The 22,088-nt window shown below is 37.9% G+C and overlaps 1 protein-coding gene across 1 annotated transcript in view; it reads right to left on the bottom strand.

Annotated features, from left to right (window-relative positions):
• The window catches only part of ctnnal1 (catenin (cadherin-associated protein), alpha-like 1), a 237,406-nt gene that overhangs the window by 76,547 nt on the left and 138,771 nt on the right, over positions 1–22,088 (bottom strand). Inside the window, exons 3-4 of the mRNA XM_030147833.1 lie at positions 12,307–12,494; positions 7,890–8,009 (exon numbers count right to left, since the gene is read on the bottom strand). Coding sequence (XP_030003693.1) covers positions 7,890–8,009; positions 12,307–12,494 — 308 coding nt within the window. The remainder of the gene's footprint in view (positions 1–7,889; positions 8,010–12,306; positions 12,495–22,088) is intronic.

The following is a 22,088-nucleotide window of genomic DNA, read 5'->3' as shown; positions in this document are numbered from 1 at the left end:
AACTTATATACTTACTATTGCTAATTCTCCTCTTATTCATAAATGTTAGTATTGTGGATCTAAAACAATAACAGCTGACACAAAAACACAAAATGTGGCAGTGGACGGATGTGACATGGTTGTTACAGATCCCATCATACTGATGCTCGGCAGCCATGTCACTGTTTACACTAATGATCCCTGTGCAAAAACTAGGATCAGAATTATTTATTGTATAGTTTATCATCATACTAAAGAGTAAATAACAATATAGAATTGTTATTTCTTTATAAAAATGCTAATTATTAGAAAACTGTTGATTTAAAAAGTGACGTATGACATTCTTAAAGTAAGTATTGGCGTAACATAAGCAGGATGGATCAGCACCATACTCCATATTGAACCTGTAAAAATAAAACATGTAATATGTAGGATAGAACCTGGTAAGAAAAACTGGGGAATCTAAAAGAATAGAACATTTGTTTTTCAGGTAAATTCAGTTAAAATATAACTTGGCCATTTGTGACATGAAAATATAGCATTAATTGTGATGAAATTGGACATTTTCAACCTGAAAACATAGTTCATATGACCATCAACATGTTGAACAGAACTGAAATCCTGTAAATTTGCATAAATTGCATTTACCAACACAAAGTTCCTTTGGGGATTCACTTATATTGATTTCTTATGCACAAAGACAGAAATAAGACCTCTAAGCAAATTATAGCCGCAATATAAAACTAAATTATAATATTTGTCATTATTGTTTTGTATCCCAGACCCCTGTTAGAAAAGAAGCACCTGAATTCAATATGTCCCAATACTTTTGTCCATATAGTGTATGACTTAGACAATTATGCTATGAGGCTGACGATATTGTCTCGTCTCTCATTTATTTCAAACAAAAATAGACGGCTCAAATTAGGTACATACAGGATTTGGAAAAAGCCAGCTGAATCAACTCCTCTCCCGGCACTTTGCCACAGATTACAAAGACGACGTGATTATCTGTCATTATTTTTGTCTCAGTGCTCGCCTGGCTTCAACAGAAGATGGTAGATTTGTGCAAAAGGGCTGTGCTCGTGAGCGTGTGCACATGGGAGTGCATGAGTGGGAGTTGAATATGACAAAAGAGATGAAGAAAACAGGGTGGCAAATGAGGAGAGAGAGCATTAGCCGCAATGACTAGCGTTGGAGGGAGACGTGATGTGTGTGTCAAAACACGGGCCCCTGATGAAATTCAAAAAGAGGCATGGTCGATCCTCCCCGTCTAGATATCGCAGCCGTTGCACTTTACATCCGCTTCTGCAGGCAAAGCGCTTTAGCAGCAGAGGCTGAATGTATGCATCAAAGTAGGATTAGCAGTCTGTGACAGTACAAAGTTAGAGCCCCGAAGTTGGACAGTGTTTGTAAAGCTCTGAGCAAAAGTTTTGTTTTGCAAATATGCTAGCGAGGCTACGGCTGAGGTATTGTAGAGGGAGCACATGGCTGGAAGCACAGTAGGTCAGCACTGAATCGTGATGCTATCAGGCTGTGTGGAATGTGAGTCATATCTGACCCCTTCCTATCTTTACAGAGAGGCATGAGTTAGAAAAACAGCTGAAAACCTGAGAGAACCTTGTTACTTGAGTGTTTGATTTTTGGGCAAGAGTAAATATTTGAAGCATGAATGGGTGATCTGTTCTTCAGATCAATCAGGTTTCTCATTGTGATTCCACTGCCTGCTAGAATACTCTGAATATCATGTTTAGAACTAGAAAAGCAGTCAGAGAGCACAGACCTCCACCTAGGCAGATCTGGTCCCCCCCCACCCCACCTGATCACCACCAAAATTTAATCATTTGTTTCTTGTGCCAGTATCAACATTTCCTGAAAATTTCATGAAAATCCATCTATAACTTTCGACTTATCTTGCTAACAAACAAACAAACCCTGGCAAAAACATAACCGCACTGACGGAGGTAAAAATGTGTTTGGTGGAGATTTATATCTGCAGAAGTAAACAAAGGCTACAAAAACTACTGCGTGGTCACACAATATATAAGTGCAACCTTTAAAAACTGTAACTTCTTATATATATTAATGTACTGAAACACATTTATAGTGTTTCTATTATTGTGATGCTTTTCACTGCTGACTCCTCTTTAAGTCTCACTGCTAAATGACCTGAACCTTAAAGGACTGATATTTTGCTTTTTTAAATGGAATTATGCATTTTAAAACATTTCCCTGTGGTCTACATAAACTGTAAATGCTCTGCTTGGGTCTGAATTCTTCATTAATTCAACTCCACAGGTCCATCTTCAGCTCTATTTCTGAGTAATGACACCAGAAAGGTGGTTTTGAGCGCTGGTCCTTTAAATGCACATGAGCCACTTCAAGGCCCCACCCCCCCAAGGTTGTTGGCTGCGCTGCTCTGACCCATTCAGCCAACAACTGAGCATTTTAGATAATCAGCTCAAAGTTAGGACAAATTTTCTGTTTTTACTACAACAGCTGCTGCTGACAAACAATTATGTCGTACTTGGAGAAATGTTCGTCAGAAGTCTTGACCTTATATGTGCAAATGTCATGACGTAACTAGTTATAGACGTAATAAATTAAGCAGGAATTAAAACAGGTTGTAGAAATCCATTTGATTTTTGCCAAAATGAATATAAAGATAGCTCTGCAGCACCTGGAGGGTTCAAATTCAAACTTTTGGAACTATTAGGGTCCAAATACACAAATAAATGAACCAAAGACAAATAAAAGTGGGTTTAGCAAAATATGACCCCTTTAAAGGACCAACATAATAGACATTAGGGAGTTTAGAAATATAATATTTAGTGATGCACATGAACAATTGATTGTTGATTAGTCAACACAGTATACACTAGTTGCTTTTCCATTGGACATCTGCTTTACCGATTAATTAACACAACATTTCAGATATTTACTAAATGTCAAAAAAACAGAAGTGCGTAATGTCAGTTTTTCCATTAAATCATAAATGCAATGATTTGTTTATTTATTACCGCGAGATGACACGAGAAGTCATTCTATAAACATGGTGACAAATGTGAAAATGGTGCTGATTTACAGATATTTTCATTATTATTATATATTACCCCTCTATCTCATACTAAATTAAAAAATGATTGGGTTTCCTGGTGTGTCCACACATACCACGACATGTTTCTTCTTCTTCACTTGTACGTCAGCATACATTTTTTTAATTCACCTGACTTTAGTTACAAAAAAAGGTCTTTGCATTGCAGTTTTGCGTGATATACCATTTGTGCTACGCCCGAAAAACCACCTCCTGCCAGCGCAAAAAACTTTTAATCAAAAAATTAGACTTCTGGCAAAATTGTCCTTTTTCCATTAGGCAAATTTTTATAATAATAATAATAATAATAATAATAATAATAATAATAATCTTTATTTATATAGCACTTTTCATACATTAAAAACTGTAGCACAAAGTGCTTTACATATCAGTTTAAAAATCAGTACCGCCCCCCACCCATACTCACCCGCACACACACACGCACATATATATATGCAAACCCACAAGCTCACACATACTTAAGAAGATGCGCAAGTTATATTTGCACATTTTGAGGGTCAATGGAAAAGCGACTACTGTCACTGTTTTTCTTTAATAGTTGACTCACTTTCATCTGCTGTGAGAGGGTGTTTCATTTCATTTAGATGTGAATCAGTGTTACTAACATTTTTCTCTGCCTGACTGATGCATATGTCAAATCAGGTACCTGGGAGTCCAGCTGGACAACAAGTTGGACTGGTCCTGTCATATGGGGACTGCACAAGAAGGGGCAAAGTAGACTTTATTTCCTACGGAGATTAAGGTCATTCAACATCTCCAAGCCTCTTCTGTGCAGCTTCTACCAGACTGTGGTGGCTGGTGCCCTGTTCTGTGGTGTGGTGTGTTGGGGGGAGGGAGCTCGCATTTCAGACAGAAACAGACTGAACAAACTCATTAAGAAAGTGAGCTCCATCATTAGGATGGGTCTGGACACAGTTCAGCAGATGGCTGGGGTGAGAATGCTCAGGAAGCTGAACTCTGTTTTGAGGAATGCATCTCACCCACTTCACCACCTTAAGGTGTTCAGGGACAGCACCTTCAGCCACAGACTGATTCCCCCTCGGTCCAGGACTGAACGCAGTAGGAGGTCCTTACTACCTGCTGCTATTAAACTTTTTAATATTGTTGTGCGATAAATTATTGTATGCTGCGCGTACTATAGGTGTTTTTGTTTTATTGTATTATTTTAAATTACTTTTATTGTACATATTATATATTTATATATCTTTTATTCTGTTTTTAACACTTTAACATTCCATTGTAGGTTGTATGTGGGATGTCTGTTGTGATGGACCGGTGTGTTTTTTTAACAGCTGTCGTAACCAAACAATTTCCTGCAAAGGATCAATAAAATATCTATCTATCTATCTATTAGGGCTGAACGATGTGGACAAATTTTCATATCTCGATATTCATGCCAGATATCTCGATATCGATACGATACAATATGACTATGGGTTCGGTGAAAACCAAGCATTTTTCAGAAAAATACAAACATCATAATACAAAAGACTGTGGAAAGTGCAGTTTTATTAATAAGAACTCACTGCCAGTCATCAACATTAACATCAGAAAGCATGAAATAAGGTTTGTGATTGGCTGGCCTTAGCGGTGCATTCAAGGGCAGTCATAAAAATGAAATTTGTTGCGACTTTCAGAGCTGTAAATGTAGAGGGAGGGCGGGAGAATCTATATCGTTTACATCGTTGCTTTTTCGACATTAATATCTTGAATGTTCATATCTAGATATAGATATGATAACAATATATCTTTCAGCCCTACTATCTATCTATCTATCTATCTATCTATCTATCTATCTATCTATCTATCTATCTATCTATCTATCTATCTATCTATCTATCTATATCTGAGAAAAAGTGTTATGAAATATTTAAACGGTATACTTGTGGTTCACCCCCTTCACCCTTTGGTTGGTCTTTTTTTTACAACTATTAATTTGGTTTGAATGGAGGGCACATGTCAACAATAACATCATGACTACTGGACTAATTGACTAAAAGTGGCTAAATTATTCATCTACAAGAAGTAATTAATATGTCAAACCCTAATAATATTCCTAATTATGTTTCCATTAGTGTATAATCATACATAATAAAGATGTGTTCTTTTTTTCATTAACTTACAATGATCTGTTCATGGACAGAGGGAGCAGCTTGAAAAAAATATGTCAGTGACGATTAATTATGACATGATTTATTACATATATAGCATTTGTCAATTAAAAAAATATTATTTTGGTTAGTGGTAGTGTGAGATAAAGACAGTAAAGTAACATTTAGTTAAGGTGAAAGAGTCATCATCTCTAACATCTTTAATCTGATGTGATGCATGTCACCGACAACAAAAGCACCTTCACATATTTCACCTCATTCTTCAAGAATGACTGAGTAAATTAAAAAAAAAAAAACATGGAAATCACTACAAGGACCACATCATTCTAACTCTGAGGTCCTTCCACTGGCTGCCTGTCTGTCAGAGGATAGACTTTAAAGTTCTGTTGCTGGTCTACAAAGCTCTGAATGGTGTAGGACCAAAATACATCAGTGACCTCCTGACCCAATATGAACCCACCAGACCCCTCAGGTCATCTGGATCCGGTCTGTTGTCAGTTCCCAGAGTCAGAACCAGACATGGAGAAGCTGCGTTCAGCTTCTATGCTCCACATGTCTGGAACAAACTCCCAGAAAACCTCAGATCAGCTGAAACACTCAGTTTATTTAAATCCAGGTTAAAGACCCACCTGTTCTCAGCTGCATTTGAATAGAGTTTTTATTCAGAAGTTCAGATCTGCACTGTTTCTTTAAAGCTTAATGTTTTTACCCGTTTATCTGTTTTATCTATTTTTTTGTTTGTTTGTTTTTCTCATGCCTATATTTTTTATTGCTTCTCTGCTATAATGCTTTTAAAGTTTTATGTAAAGCATTTTGAATTGTCTAGTACAGTGTTTCCCAACCTTTTTTGAGCCACGGCACATATTTTACTTTAGAAAAATCACAAGGCACACCACCAAACAAAAATGTCACAAAAAGTGTATTTACTGAAATATTATACAAATCTAGTCTCAATGTACTTACTCGGTGTGAAACCTGGACCTTTTCAGTTGAACACAAAGCTCATATTCCTGCAGGAATTGAAGAAAGACACACACAAATACTCCTCAACAGCTCTGAGTCTCTCTCTTTTTTCGGGGGCGGGGGGGCAGGGCACATCGGGGCACATTGTCACGGAGTGTTTGGAACAAGAAAGCTGAGAGCGGTTCGTCAGCGACCCCTCAGAGGAACCTCCGGATTGAAGTCCAATGTGTAATAGTATGGGAGAGATATCCCCCCTGCCCCAGCCTGATACCTGGGGTTTGGGGGTTACTCGCTAATCCGTGCGTCACTAGTGAGGGGGGGCTTTATCTGCAGAACGCACCGCATCGGGGCTGGTTCACTTTCACTTTTATTTTTATTTTTGCAAAGGCAAACAGGAGACTGTTGTGGTTGAGTGGATCATTAGTGCGTCCACTCGTATGTATCTATATCACGCTGTTCTTCCAGTACCAGTCAGGTCAAATTGGATCATCTTCCACGGCACACCTGATGATTTTTTACGGCACACTAATGTGCCGCGGCACACTGGTTGGGAAACACTGGTCTAGTACATGAAACGTGCGAAAGAAATAAACCTGCCTTACCAAAGCTGTCCTGGATGAGACAGACATATTTGCATAAGTATCTATTGAACTATGCATTTTCACAGTAGTATGTGCGTTTTTATCAGATGGAATAATCTAAATGGGGTCCAAACACTGTCCATCTTTCACCACTACCTACCATACATATTTATTTTTTGCAGTGAGGCCCCATGGGACACAACCCCCAAAGGGCAGGCTGCAGCGTCTCGATTACTGTCGACAACTATGCTTGAGTGTGGACCACAGTTCATACCTTTGCAACTAAAAAAACCCACTGACCCTTAAAGGAGCTGGTTTCACTACATACATTCAAAGGGATTTTAAAGGCAGTAACATCTACCTCATTCTTTTATATAAAAATATTGATAATTTATGGCAAATACTTGTTGCATGCTCTTGACTTTTTTATGAGTGTCATCAGAAAGCAATTATTTGATGCATGTGAAAAGTAGGTTACATGTTATAGAGCAGTGGTTCCCAACCTTTTTTGGTTCGTGACCTCATGTTAACATCACACATTTCTGGCAACCCCAGCCAATCAAAACCGAGAATTCTTTTTTTTGCTAAAATTAATTTGTTTTTGATCATGTAATAGTTTGCTATACTGTGTTCCAAATAAAAGTTAATTTTAGACGACATTTAGTCTATATAATGTATATTATTATGGACGGAGGCAGAAAAGCCAGGTGTAGATTACTGCACAAAATGAGAATTTTATTTTCCTTGGTCAGAATATGTACAGTCTGTCCAGCTTGGATTTACAAGGCTGACAATTAATACTGAACAAACAAGAACTCAAACTATGAATTATGAAAGAGCTGCAGCATCTGAAACTGACCACAATGAACATTTGACAGATAAACAGAACCACAGTGCTTCAGTTTCAGCTTCACAGTTTGTCTTTTATGGATTGGGATTGTCTCTGTCAACTCACCATATATTTTTTATTAGTACGTTTTTATTTTTATCAATTACTAGAAATTTCAGGCGACCTCACATGGGGTCCCGACCCCAAGGTTGAAAAACACTGTTATAGAGTGTGCTGCTGCTGCTGCTGATTCTTTCCTGGTTAAATAAATAAAATAAAAAACTAGAGAGTCATCTCTAAATGCTACTCACGTTCTGTCTGTCTCCAGTGAGGTGGGCAAACTCCACCATCTCATTCCCAAACTGGCTAAAAATCTGAACAAATTCCTGGAAGGTGCTGACTCTTTCCAGGTGGTCCAGAGTTACCAAGACCTGAAAGGAGGAAGAAGAGCACAGTGAATGAGAGCAGTTACTGTTATTTTTATTTAAGAAAGGAAAAATAATTTAATAGGGTCCAACAAATCTACATTAATAATACAGGGTGTCCATAAAGTCTTTTTATATTCTAACAGATGTATTACAAAAGCAAATGAAGAGGCAAATCTGTGGAAATTATTACAAAATGAAAAATGGATATTGAAGTTTATTTGCCTCATTTAATTCACCTCTATATGGACACCATTAGTCACATGAAGCACATCCAGACGGTACTGGATTTGTTTCCATGTTGGCTGTATCATAGACTCATCAATGGTTTCAGTGACATCAGTGATCTTTTACTTCAGGTCGTTGATGTTCAGTATCTTTGTTCGATACACGATATCTTTAACCCTTTCATGCATACTGGTCACTACAGTGGACAGTTATTCTACAGCTGTTCTCTTGTATATTCATGGATTTTGTTGTTTCAGTTCCATATCAGACAACACAGTGGACACTTATGCATCATCCCATACAGTGTAATTCATATCATTTCTGTAACTTTGCTTGTCTTGATAAACCTGACCTGCAGTAACATGCATTAGTGTAAATTAATTGTTATTTGTTAGAGTTTTTTGTTTGCATATTATCTCCATGACGTGAGAAATAACTTGCATTTGAATACGTTAAAATATGAGAAAACATCAGATTAGCAGCATTAAAATGTTTTTATTTAATTGTTTTCATCTCACTTGCTGATATTGGGTTTTAAACACGTTTCTTTACTTGAAAAATTAAATGCATGGACATTTTTGCAACTCCATGAGAGAAAAAAAAAACTCAATAGCATTTTTTTTCCATGCCTAAGGAGGAATAAAAACACTCAAAAAATTATTGACTAAGGTTCTCATAATTTATGCATGAAAGGGTTAACATAACCTCATAGACAGAAATCCAGGGCAGTGATATGTGGTGAACATGGTTGTCAGGGAATTGGACCATCCCTTCCAATCCACCGGTCTGGAAATGTTTAATTTAGGAACCCTTGAAATACACAAATGCAATGCGATTAAAAACTTTGATAACCACTGAATGCTTAGAACAAATCTGATTACAGGGTGCTTGCTCTTTATCCAAATAAAAATTCCAAACTTTTTCCATACTTTCTCAAAACTTCTATTTTTTCCCCCAAACCTTGACTTTACGTACTTTTATACTTGTGTACCTACTTTTTTGGTTGCGTTTGTACCTGTTGTGTGTAGTAGAAAAATTCATTTTAATAAATGTATGAATGAATGAAGAAATGCATAGTTTGCAGTACATTATGTTTTACTGACAGAAATGTTTTCAAAACATATGATAATCACAAAAGTGCATGAATATCACACAAACAAGACTCACTAGAGCACAGTCAGAAGGACAAAAGCATGAATGTACAGATGGATGGATGTATAGTAAAGTAACTAATTCAACCAGTTCATAGTAACGTTACCATATACAGGTCTGTGTACAAACTGTTGTAATTACACATTATTTTTATATGCTTTCCTTGTGTATTTCTTATCTTATAAGATTATGTGCCTTTGAGCATATTCTAAAATTCAAGTGAGTAATTTTTGTCCATACTTTATTAAGACTTTCACACAAAATTCTAGACTTTTCTTTTTTTTCCCCACTTCTCTTTTTATTGGTATTTTCATGGTTCACATATTAATTCACATAGCAATTGACCATTCTCATCCATTCATCTGAAAATTACAATTTAATCTCACATCGATACTTCCGTGACTCCACTAACAATACAAATAAGGATGATTGGTCCTCTCTGCAATATCAAAAATGTATTTTTACAATGCAACATTAAGAACTAAACTCCCTAGAACAGGAATGCTAGGGTGCACGTTTGTGATATTAAAAAAAAAAAAAAAAATAGAAAACACAGATCCAAAAAGGTTTAAAAGGAAAAAATATGGATGAAATGGACATAAGACATGGTCTCAGATAAACGATGGTCAGACTAGTGTGACATACCCAATCCATCTTTCCCATTATTTCAAAAACAAAACTTCAGACTTTTCAAGGTCTGGAAAACAGCGTTTCAAAATTCCATGCTTTTTAACACTTTCAAGACCTGCGGAAGCACCCTGTGATTAACATATGCATTCTCTATGACTCAGTGGCCTGGACATCATTAACCATGTGTAGACAAAAACACGGGTTTATGTTCATCTATAAAGCTCTACTAGGTAAACTCCCAGAATACCTCAGTAATCTTCTCTCTGTTAGCTCTAGTAGTTTCCATCTGCGTTCCTCCAAGTGGTTGCTTTTGACTGGTCCCCGAGTTCTGAATTCCGAAAAACAGCAATTTCCTACCATGCACTATGGTCATGGAATACCGTACTTTCCGTACCATAAGCCGCTACTTTTTTCTCGTTTTGAACTCTGCGGCTTATACAGCGATACAGTTCGAATATAGATTTATACGGGCTAATGGTCTCCAGGGGGCGCTCTTGCAGGAAGCCCAAAAGTGAGACAGACAGGTGGAAGAGGTGATGAAGAGGAGAAGTTTTAAGCTTAACTTTTAATAATCATTTTGCACAAACCCTCATCATGGAAAACACACAAAGAAATGCATATGATGCAGCGTTTAAGTTAAAACCAACCGATGTGTCTGTCTAAGAAGGAAATAGAGCTGCAACGAAGGAGAGACGTAGAAGGTGTGTGACGGAGCCTTTGAGTCTGTTTAACTGAAGAACACTGAAGAAGACAACTGCAGTGGTTTCAACGAGCAGAAGGAAGATGAAGAGGGAGATCAATGACTTTTCTGGGTTTTTGAACCAGCCTGTGACTGCAGTTTTACTGCCGTGTTACAGGCACTGTTTGGAAAAAAGCAGTTACGGGATGGAAATAAATATTTAAATAATCTTTCTGTTTACCATCTTTCTGTGTGAATATCTCATGTCACAACGTGGACACCTGCGGTTTATAGTCAGGTGCGTCTCATATTCTGGTGCGCCTTATAGCCCGGAAAGTACGGTAATCTTCAAAAAACTGTAAAACTACATATATTCATTTCTATTCATGATTTTAAAACTATCATGGAGGATGTGGTGAAGGAGGAATGTCACTGTTTTCTTGATGCCATTGTGGTTGAATAGTTACCTCCGCCAAGGAGGTTATGTTTTTGCCAGGGTTTGTTTGTTTGTTTGTTTGTTTGTTTGTCTGTTTGTTTGTTTGTCTGTCCGTTAGTGTGCAACATAACTCAAAAAGTTATGGACAGATTTGGATGAAATTTTCAGGGTTTGTTGGAAATGGGATAAGGAAGAAATGATTGAATTTTGGTGGTGATCGGGGGTGGGGGGGGCCCACGGGGGGGCCACTGATCAGCCTTGGCGGAGGTCTGCGCTCTCCGAGTGCTTCTAGTTGTTATTGTGTTTTATTGTTCATTGTTTATCATGTATGTGTTTTATGTTGTTTGGACTTTGTATGGCTGCTGCCTTGGCCAGGTCTGCCTTACAAAAGAGATTCCCAATCTCAGTGGGACTTCCTGGTTAAATAGAGGTAAAATTAATAAAAATAAATAAATAAAATATCTCAGCAATTGCTTCTGTGATACTTTTTTTTTTTTTTTTTTTTTTTTAAATTGTAAAGAGTCTTTGTGGACACCCTGTATTAACAGCTTTAGTGCACGCTATTGAAGCAGTATTTATTATGAGTATGAGTTATACACTGAAATAAAACCCACTGGTTAAGCAAGACTTAACTCTATGTAGCTCCACAAAAGATGGACAAGTGAGCAGCACAAACACAGCAGCTTTTATCCACACAGGGTAAAAAGGAGGAAGAGCTGTACAGTAATTGTATTTGCCAGTAATGGAGAACAGGGGGCTGTCGACTGTCTGTCCAAACAAAGCTAACCAGTCATGATGAGGCCCCCTGTTTCCATTCTCGGCTCAGTCCACATCTACATCCCTATCACACTGTCTGGCTAAGAGCATAGCCAGGTACAATGGGAAAAGACTATCTCCAACTCTCTCTCACTCTCACTCTCACTCTCACTCTCTCTCTCTCTCTCTCTCACTCTCACTCTCACTCTCTCTCTCTCTCTCTCTCTCTCTGTGTTTTTTAAGTGGCTGCTAAATGCTGCTGCTTCCCTTCAATTACCCCCAGAGTACTCCTTCAGAAAGCCAGAGCTTGTCTATTATTAAGACAGGGGATGTGGTTTTCCAAGGGTGTGTATATTTTTCTGCAGGTCATTCAAGGTACATTAAGCAGTGAAGGTTTGGCGTTACAGCGGTCTACATCTCACCTTGTTGCGGGATGTGATGATCTGCTTGATGACGATGCGGTCGGCCAGGACCAGGACTTTGGTGACCGAGGACAGGAGCAGACGGGCAGCTTTCACCATGCCCGTCCGATCACTGAACACTGTGACTCGGCCGTCAGACTGGGACGGAGAGGCTGATCCCACATCTGTCAACTGGGCTATAGCGTCACCTGTAAGAGAACAGAGGAAGGTGGTGAGCTGCAGGAGAGTCAGAGCAGAAAAACACACAAGGTCCAAACTTAATCTGATATGAGGCTCCTCAGGATATCTGTAGCAGATATAGAGGAATATGTTTAGAAGCCCCCTGGGATTATCTACTGGTACAGACTGAGACTGGGTGTCGCCTAGGGATGGGAATTGATAGGAATTAAATGATTCTGATTCCATTATCAATTGTGCTTATCGATCCGATTCCTTATCGATTCTCTTATTGATTCTCATTGGGTGAGGGAATAAAAGAGTACAGACGGGTGTGTTTGCATTAACTGTCTTATATTTCCATCTCTGCACAGAAAATACAACATATACAGTATGTACAAATAACAACAGATGATGCTGGGCCTGGTTTAGGGAGGGGGGGCACTGTATGTCATTTGATTTATTGTTGATTCATTATGTGATATTTCAGTAGCACTTCTGCTTCAGTGAGAGCTCCTGTCCTCAGATGGTGTCCATGGGGAAGATACTGAACCCTACATGGCTCCCAGAGGCTGCTCCGATGGTGTGCGAACAGGAAGAAAATGCCGCCTTTCCACTGACGGAATCAGCTCAGCCTAAACTTCACTTAACATCTGGCACCAACACACAGCATTTCCACAACAGGATGGCAGCCCCTCAGTAGGGGTGTAAAAAAATATCGGTTCTGCGATATATCACAAAATTTCCTTTCACAACACTGTATCAATAGTAAAAAGTACTGTATCAATTTTTTTTATTTTATTTTATTTTATGGTGTTTATTCAAATGCAGACATGGTGGAGATTCATTTTTGGTTTATATTTTTTGGGAATCCTGTCTTTTATTTATATATTCAAATGGGTGTTTTGCTCTATTGTTTGTATACAAAAAAAGTACTATGCAGGCCATGCATATAGTTGTTTTTGTTTTTTTTTTTAAAATAATAACACTGTTTTATTAAATAATGGTTATTTCAAGCATCCTGAAAGCGCTTTTTACTGTCTGAAAGAGGCAGATGTTAGTTCCTTTGTTGGGATTGCACAAAAATAATGCTGTGATGTTGCATGATTCAGGGACTGTACATTACAGTCACAGAAAAAATTATTAAACCATCAAAAGTCATAAAAAAAACAATGGTTATGCAATCAAGTACTAACTCCTGTGTGGATTATGTGACTAAAATCATGTGGCAGTAAATATGTAAATATCATGTGACAAAAAAGAAAACGTGGAATGTCTAAAAGCACTGTTATATCAGTACAATGCCATAGATATTGATGTAAGAACTTAAGTGATTTTGGTCATTATCAAGAAAACATTGAAAAATGGACAGATATCCGCTCTGAAAATAAACTACTATGAGCTATTTTTGTTGTTATCATTATATTTGTCCAAACAAATGTACCTTTAGTTGTACCAGGCATTAAAATGAACAAGAAATTGAAGAAAACAAAGGGTAGTCTCATAACTGTTTTCCTTGACTGTATGTATTCTTTTCACAACTAATAGAATATGAACACTTGAGCAGGATCTTCAACTGTAAAACATAATTTTATTATTATTTTTTGTTTTATAAGTGCTTTTTGTGCTGGTAAAGATGTTAAAACTTTATTTATCCAAATTCTGCACTTTAATTTTTTACAGAACAAGGTTTTGTGATATAGCATTAGATCCTGTTCTGATCAAACAAAAATTTGTTTATTTATGCATATTTCTTGCGTAATTCAATTTTTTCAGGAAATAATATTTTTTTAAAAAACTAAACAAAACAAAACATTGCCTTGTTAACAGTACTGTGTAATATTGCGACATATCGTATTTTGATCCTAGTATTGTAATTTGTATTGTATCACCACATTCTTGCCTATACACACCCCTGCCCCTCAGGGGGGTGAGCAATCATTGTGGCACGATTTAAAGGAAGGGGAAACCAAAATTTGATTTCTAATTTTCAAAATAAAACATGCTTTTAATTTTTTCCAGCAAAAATATAGTTTTTTTTTTAGACTTTTAATCAGTGGTAGATTTATCAAGGCAGCCCTGGCTTGAAAATTGCTCTAAAATTTTTGGTGATTCCCATTTGCTTGACTCAGTGTCCCATGATGCAACTGTAGCAGCACTTCTGGCTCTTCTTCTGGATTCTGATTTGTATCTAAGCTAAAGAATTTTTTAGCTCGCTTGGAACCTCAGCAAAGGTGATATTAAAAATATTCTCTGACAGTACCTGGTGATCCCTGCTCCACTGTAATAGAACCACATAAAAAAGATTGCTCTGACTCCAGGCAAGATGATCTAATACCAGTGAGTGAGTAGAGAACTGCTTTAAGGCAGACTGCAACTGATGCCAATAAGGTAGAAAAAGCCATATAAAAACAATCCCTCTACAATTCAGAGAAATAATACTGTAAAATGCTCAAGGCACCCTGTAACCTGCTGCATTATTAAAATATTTATTCATTCATTTTCTGAACCGCTTAATCCTCGAGAGGGTCTCAGGGGTTCTGGAGCGTATCCCAGCTACCAACGGGTGAAGGCGGGGTACACCCTGAACGTGTCGCCAGTTCATTTCAAGGCCGACATACAGATGAACAATCACTCACTAAGCAGTTGCATTAATGTAGATTTGATCAGTGGTGTCGTGGTCCCTGGAGAAGTGGGTATACTCTCAATTAGGGATGTAATACAATGATAAACCGCGGTAAAATTGCAGATGGTTAGTATTACCGTTTAAATTCTAATTATCATGATAACCGTGTTTGATTACCGCACGTTTAGGGGGAAAACCCCATGTAAAGATCTGCTTTTATGTCAAATATTTGAGTATAGTTTTAATTTATTACAATTTAGATTGTATATACCTAATATTTGGAACCAATATTCACTTTTAAAGTCTTTGGAAAGGTTCGTTAAGCATCTTTGTGTTATTTATGCAATAAATTATATACATTTTTCAAATCGAATTTTATATTTTTTTGTGTGTTTTCTGGCCTTTTATGTTTTTATAGTAGGTTAAAATGAAAAAAATAATAGCCAGATGATATAGATGAAGTTGTGCTAAAAAAAAAAGATACCAAACATGGGTATAGTAAACATTTGTTTATATAGTATATAAAGGCAAAACCAAAAGTACTGAAAAATGGACAAAATAGGCTCAGACCCCTAACAGTTAATACTTTAATGTTTCTGCAACAGAAAGTATATTGTGCCTACTATTTCCTTTGTTTGTTTGGTTTTTTTTGCTTTGTTTAGTTTTTTTCAAAATACAACTTGGTTAAATTATTTCAGTGTGTGTATTAGTACTTTTTGAACATTTTGAGCACAATTTCAACAATAATAATGATAAACGTGATAATTTTGGTCACAATAACCGTGATATGAAATTTTCATATTGTTACATCCCTACTCTCAATTTTTGGCTTCTTTTTTTTTTGTTTTTTTTTTCCAGAAAAATGCCTTTTTAGAAACAGTGACATGTCAGACTACTCTATTTAATTTACTCAAAAATCCAACAGTGGTATTTGTTCACTATTATAAAATCATAATGACTTGATCAGGAGCAGTTTGTTGGCATTACTGGTCACACAAGCAGCTGCATGAATGGAAATGGATTCAACATGAGGCAAACATAGGATAACATTAGCCTTTCATAACATTAGCCTACTCACACAATTTAACTACTGGTGACAAAATCTCTTCTCCTCTAAATGTGCAGTCATATGACTACTCTGCCTCTGGCTCATCAGTCCTCATGCCTAAAGGTAACCAGTCTAATCAGTGAAGGTACCAAGTACTAGCCAATTAGAGGCTGAGTAGGGCGGGTCATGGCTTCACCATCCTAGGGGAAAACATGGGCAATTTGGCTCAGATATACAACTGAATGGTGCACATTAGGAGTGATTTAGAAGCGGATATATGCAATGAAGACTGAAAAATAAGTAGGTATACTCCGTGTACCCCGGACTACACCACTGGTTTTGATTTGACATACGTAGCACACATTAACAGGTATATATTAAAAAAAACTAATTTAATACATTTCAATGAGAAAACCCTTTTAAAACCCAGGCTTAATCCCGAGTACTACAGGGTGGGGAAGCAAAATTTACAATGAACATTTAGTTGTTTTTTCTCAGCAGGCACTACGTCAGTTGTTTTGAAACCAAACATATATTGATGTCATAATCATACCTAACACTATTATCCATACCTTTTCAGAAACTTTTGCCCATATGAGTAATCAGGAAAGCAAACGTCAAAGAGTGTGTGATTTGCTGAATGCACTCGTCACACCAAAGGAGATTTCAAAAATAGTTGGAGTGTCCATAAAGACTGTTTATAATGGAAAGAAGAGAATGACTATGAGCAAAACTATTACGAGAAAGTCTGGAAGATACTATTAAAGAAGAATGGGAGAAGTTGTCACCCGAATATTTGAGGAACACTTGCGCAAGTTTCAGGAAGCGTGTGAAGGCAGTTATTGAGAAAGAAGGACACATAGAATAAAAACATTTTCTATTATGTCCATTTTCTTGTGGCAAATAAATTCTCATGACTTTCAATAAACTAATTGGTCATACACTGTCTTTCAATCCCTGCCTCAAAATATTGTAAATTTTGCTTCCCCACCCTGTACATCGACTACAATCCTCAATCAGAAGACAAAATTGAGCTACTGTGAAGGGCTGTTGCTTCTGAGGTTATAGGGACAGGAAATGGACTTTTGGTTCGGCGTGATGAGTATCTGGCCACCTGTCAGATGAACTGTGCAGAGCCTCCTCCCAGTTGGAAAGTCAGACATTGAACTGAACATGCTGGAGGGATTACATATCCCATCTGGCCTGGGAGCTCCCTGGGATCCCTCAGGAAGAATAGGAAGACAGAACTATGCAGAAGGACCCTCAGGGCGCTTTGTTTATTCTGCTTCCACTGAGATCTGGACCCAGATAAGTGGCCGAATCTGGAAGCATGTGTAGCTAACTGATCGTTTTCTAAGTACCCTCAAAGTCAGTTCAGACTTCAGACTACACAATGGGCATAACGCTCCACCAATCTGCCACTCTTCACCTCAGGGAAACTATTTATCCAGCATAGAGCTCAACCGATATGGGATTTTCGGGGCTGATGCCAATACTGATATTGTGGGCTAAAAAAAAGCAGATATCCATTATATCAGCCGATATCCGATGTTGGCTGATAACTGATATATTAGCTGATATATGAAATAAGAACATTGATCTACACAGGATATAATAATCTTATATTAGATAATTGTGGACAGGTGGATTAACAGTTGCATAAATCTTTGTTTATCTCACAAATATAATTTACACAACTTTCAAACGCTGTATAATAGTCTGATATTAGACTAGTGTGTGTGACCTGTGGGGAACCACAGGTTGTAGATATGGTAGTTTTTATGCTGGGGAGACCAGATTTTTGCAAAAGATATGAGTCTATATTTTATAGTAGTAGTGACATAAAAATTGTTTGGTACATCATTCTTTAAAATGTAAGTGACACCTACGTTTAATGAGTCCAACTACAAAGCAAACTATGTAATCACAAAAATAACTAGAAGCACTCGGAGAGCGCAGACCTCCACCAAGGCTGATCAGTGGCCCCCCCGTGGGCCCCCCCACGCCAAGGAGGTTATGTTTTTGCCAGGGTTTGTTTGTCTGTCTGTCTGTTTGTCTGTCCGTTAGTGTGCAACATAACTCAAAAAGTTATGGACAGATTTTGATGAAATTTTCTGGTCTGCGCCCCCCCCGTGGGCCCCCCCCAGCCCCGATCACCACCAAAATTTAATCATTTCTTCCTTATCCCATTTCCAACAAACCCTGAAAATTTCATCAAAATCTGTCCATAACTTTTTGAGTTATGTTGCACACTAACAGACAGACAAACAAACAGACAAACAAACAAACAAACCCTGGCAAAAACATAACCTCCTTGGCGGAGGTAATTAGAGTAAAAAATATTACTTACCACGAAATTATGTTTTCACTCACAAATTTTGATGTGTCTGCCTCACGACACTAACTTCCCATGTGGACTAAGGATAAACTGAGCATGTGCAGAGTGAATTAGGTGGGCCCTAAGTTGTTCCTGATTAGAGCAATTGCAAGAGTTACAACTGACCTGTGTTACAACTGTCCCCAGTCTCCCCTACACTATTAATACCCAGGTGTGTCTGCAGAATGAAACTGTGAGGTAGACAGGAAGCGCATGGACATGGGTGTGTGTGGGGGGGTGAATAGTCTATAAGACTGGGGGGGGGGGGTGTCTGTGATTTTCGAACGGCGGGGTCGGAGCGAGGGGGATTAGTGGTCCGTCCTTGTCGGAACAGGGGGGGTATTGGTCCGTGATTCCGTGATTGTGTGTGTGTGTGTGGGGGGGTGACAGCGTGATTGTCTGAGCAGAAGTGAAAGTGAAACCGACAGGCTTTACTGTTCCTCTAACTCTCCGGACAGCACATACACGCACAGGAGCACTGAGCAACAGAATGTCTGCAACAAAAAAGTTAACAAATGGGCTACATATTGGCCGATGTTGATTAATCGGTGATAAGCTATAACTGGTTTGATTAATCTGCCGGCTGATTAATCAGTCGGGCTCTGATCCAGTATGGACCGGATAGTAATACATCCATTAAACCCACTACTCAGCCAGACATCTACATACTCTGATATATACTTAGCGCCATTAAAAACACACAGATCAGAATAAAATGTATATTTACCTCCGCCAAGGAGGTTATGTTTTTGCCAGGGTTTGTTTGTTTGTTTGTTTGTTTGTCTGTCCGTTAGTGTGCAACATAACTCAAAAAGTTATGGACAGATTTTGATGAAATTTTCAGGGTTTGTTGGAAATGGGATAAGGAAGAAATGATTAAATTTTGGTGGTGATCGGGGGTGGGGGGGCCCACGGGGGGGCCCATTTCCAACAAACCCTGAAAATTTCATCAAAATCTGTCCATAACTTTTTGAGTTATGTTGCACACTAACGGACAGACAAACAGACAGACAAACAAACAAACAAACCCTGGCAAAAACATAACCTCCTTGGCGTGGGGGGGCCACGGGGGGGGCCACTGATCAGCCTTGGCGGAGGTCTGCGCTCTCAGAGTGCTTTTCTAGTTGGAGATATATTCAATTAAATGGTTTGGGGTTACCTTCATATTAGGGCTGCATGATATTGGAAAAAGATTTTTTTTAACCCTGCGATATATATTGAGTTTGAAAAAATACTCAGGAGGACGTAATAGCTGTGTGGCACTGACATAAATGGTCAAACAAATTAGTTGTGTTTCCTCTCGTTGTGGCGACAGGCGCAAGGCACTGTCGACACAGAACACGTGTTACAGTATCATCCTTCTTGTAGCCAAAATAATTCCAGATAACTAACACTGCTTTTTTTTTTTTTGGCACCAAGTTTTCATTTACGGTGATTTTCTCGTTTGTTGCTCATTTTTCAATGTTGTTACCAGCCACTCACTCCAAACTGATTAAGAATGTTTGTGATTGGTGGATCGCTGCATGTAGTGTGTGTTAGGTACTCAGGTTGAAATTAGATGAGAACATGTTGAGTTCATTTGCCTCCTACATTGCAGGACCTGCGATGTGACTATTGCGCACACGTACATCATGATGACGATGCTCAAATGATATATTGTGCAGCTCTACTTCATATTAACCATTTCATGCATTAATTATGAGAACCTTAGTTAAGATTTTTTTCTTGAGTGTTTTTATTCCTCCATAGGCATGGAAAAAAAAAAAAAACAATGTGATCAAGTTGTTGTTCTTTTTTTTCATGGAGTTACAAAAACGTCCATGCATTTAATTTTTGAAGTAAAGAAACATGTTTAAAACCCAATATCAGAAATTGATATTAAAACAATGAAATAAAATCTGATGTTTTCTCACATTTTAACATATTCTACGGCTTATTATTACTCTTTTCATGGAGATAATATGCAAAAAAAAAAACAAAAAAACAAAAAAAACAACTTTTTTTTTCTAACAAATAATTGATTTACACTGAAACATGTTACTGCAGATCAGGTTTATCAAGAACAGCAAAGTTACAGTAATGGTATGAATTGCAGTGTATTATGGGATGGTGCATAAGCGTCCACTGTGTTGGCTGATGTGGAACTAAAACAACAAAACCCATTAATATACAAGAGAACAGCTGGAGAATAAGTGTCCACTGTAGTGACCAGAATGCATGAAAGGGTTAAAGAGGGACGCACTGGTCATTAGAGAATGAATTGTGGACAAATTGTGATCAACTTAACACGTTTATTCAGTCACTGCATACAGGTACTCAGAAATTGAAAGCGTTTTTTTTTTGTTTTTTTTTTTAAAAGAAATTGAAAGTGTCATCATTCAATATCGGGTGTGTCCACCTTTGGCTTCTAAACAAGCAGTGCAGCGACGACACATGGAACTGACAAGTCTATGATCCTGTCCTGTGGGATCCGAGCCTGTCTCATGTTCTCTGGCACTCAGACGACTGATTGTACTGTGTTGACAATGCAGTCGGCGAGCAACTTCACCACAACTCAGACCTACTTGTAACATGCCAATGGCACGTTCTCTCTGTTGCATCGTAAGTCGTGGCATTTTGTGCTAGCAAAAACATTTCTGCGTTTCTTTACTGCCTTTATATCGGCTATTGACCACACCTACAGTTACCAGTTAAGCCTGACCCTGTACAAGAGATTCAACTCAATGTCCGACATTAAAGGTGGGGTGCCAGATGTTTTCCTGGAGCATTTTTTACTATATTACTTAAAATCCCCTTCACACCCCGATTACAACCAATTAATTAAATGCTCTAACGTAAAAATAAAGAAAATAGTCACCTGTGGAATGGACAGGACTAAAAAAACACCATCTAATCATTTTGAGCGCCCAACCGAAATGATTGAACGGTGATATGTCTATGAAAACTCAACTGCCATTTGTCCCTCCCCCCTCTGCACGTACCCCTCTTCGTGCATGAATTGTGCATTCTCAGAGGTTTGAAGCACTTGTACAGGGTGGGGAAGCAAAATTTACAATATTTTGAGGCAGGGATTGAAAGACAGTGTATGACCAATTAGTTTATTGGAAGTCATGAGAATTTATTTGCCACAAGAAAATGGACATAATAGAAAATGTTTTTATTCTATGTGTTCTCCTTCTTTCTCAATAACTGCCTTCACACGCTTCCTGAAACTTGCGCAAGTGTTCCTCAAATATTCGGGTGACAACTTCTCCCATTCTTCTTTAATAGTATCTTCCAGACTTTCTCGTAATAGTTTTGCTCACAGGGTGGGGAAGCAAAATTTACAATATTTTGAGGCAGGGATTGACAGACAGTGTATGACCAATTAGTTTATTGAAAGTCATGAGAATTTAAATCTTCAAATCATATTTTACTGCATTTCTAACGCTCTTGTTGTCTACCTCAAGTTCAACTGCCATTTTTCTCATGGATTTGGTTGGATCCTTTAGGATTTTGGATTTGAGAGCTTTAATAAAAGCTTTGGTACGTTTTTTGTTGCTTCCTCCACTTCCAGACTTTCTCGTAATAGTTTT

The sequence above is a fragment of the Sphaeramia orbicularis genome, chromosome 11 (genome assembly GCF_902148855.1).
Source record: "Sphaeramia orbicularis chromosome 11, fSphaOr1.1, whole genome shotgun sequence".
NCBI classification, from domain to species: domain Eukaryota; kingdom Metazoa; phylum Chordata; class Actinopteri; order Kurtiformes; family Apogonidae; genus Sphaeramia; species Sphaeramia orbicularis.
The sequence above is the reverse complement of the archived record's forward strand: the minus strand, read 5'-3'. Positions and strand labels throughout refer to the sequence as shown.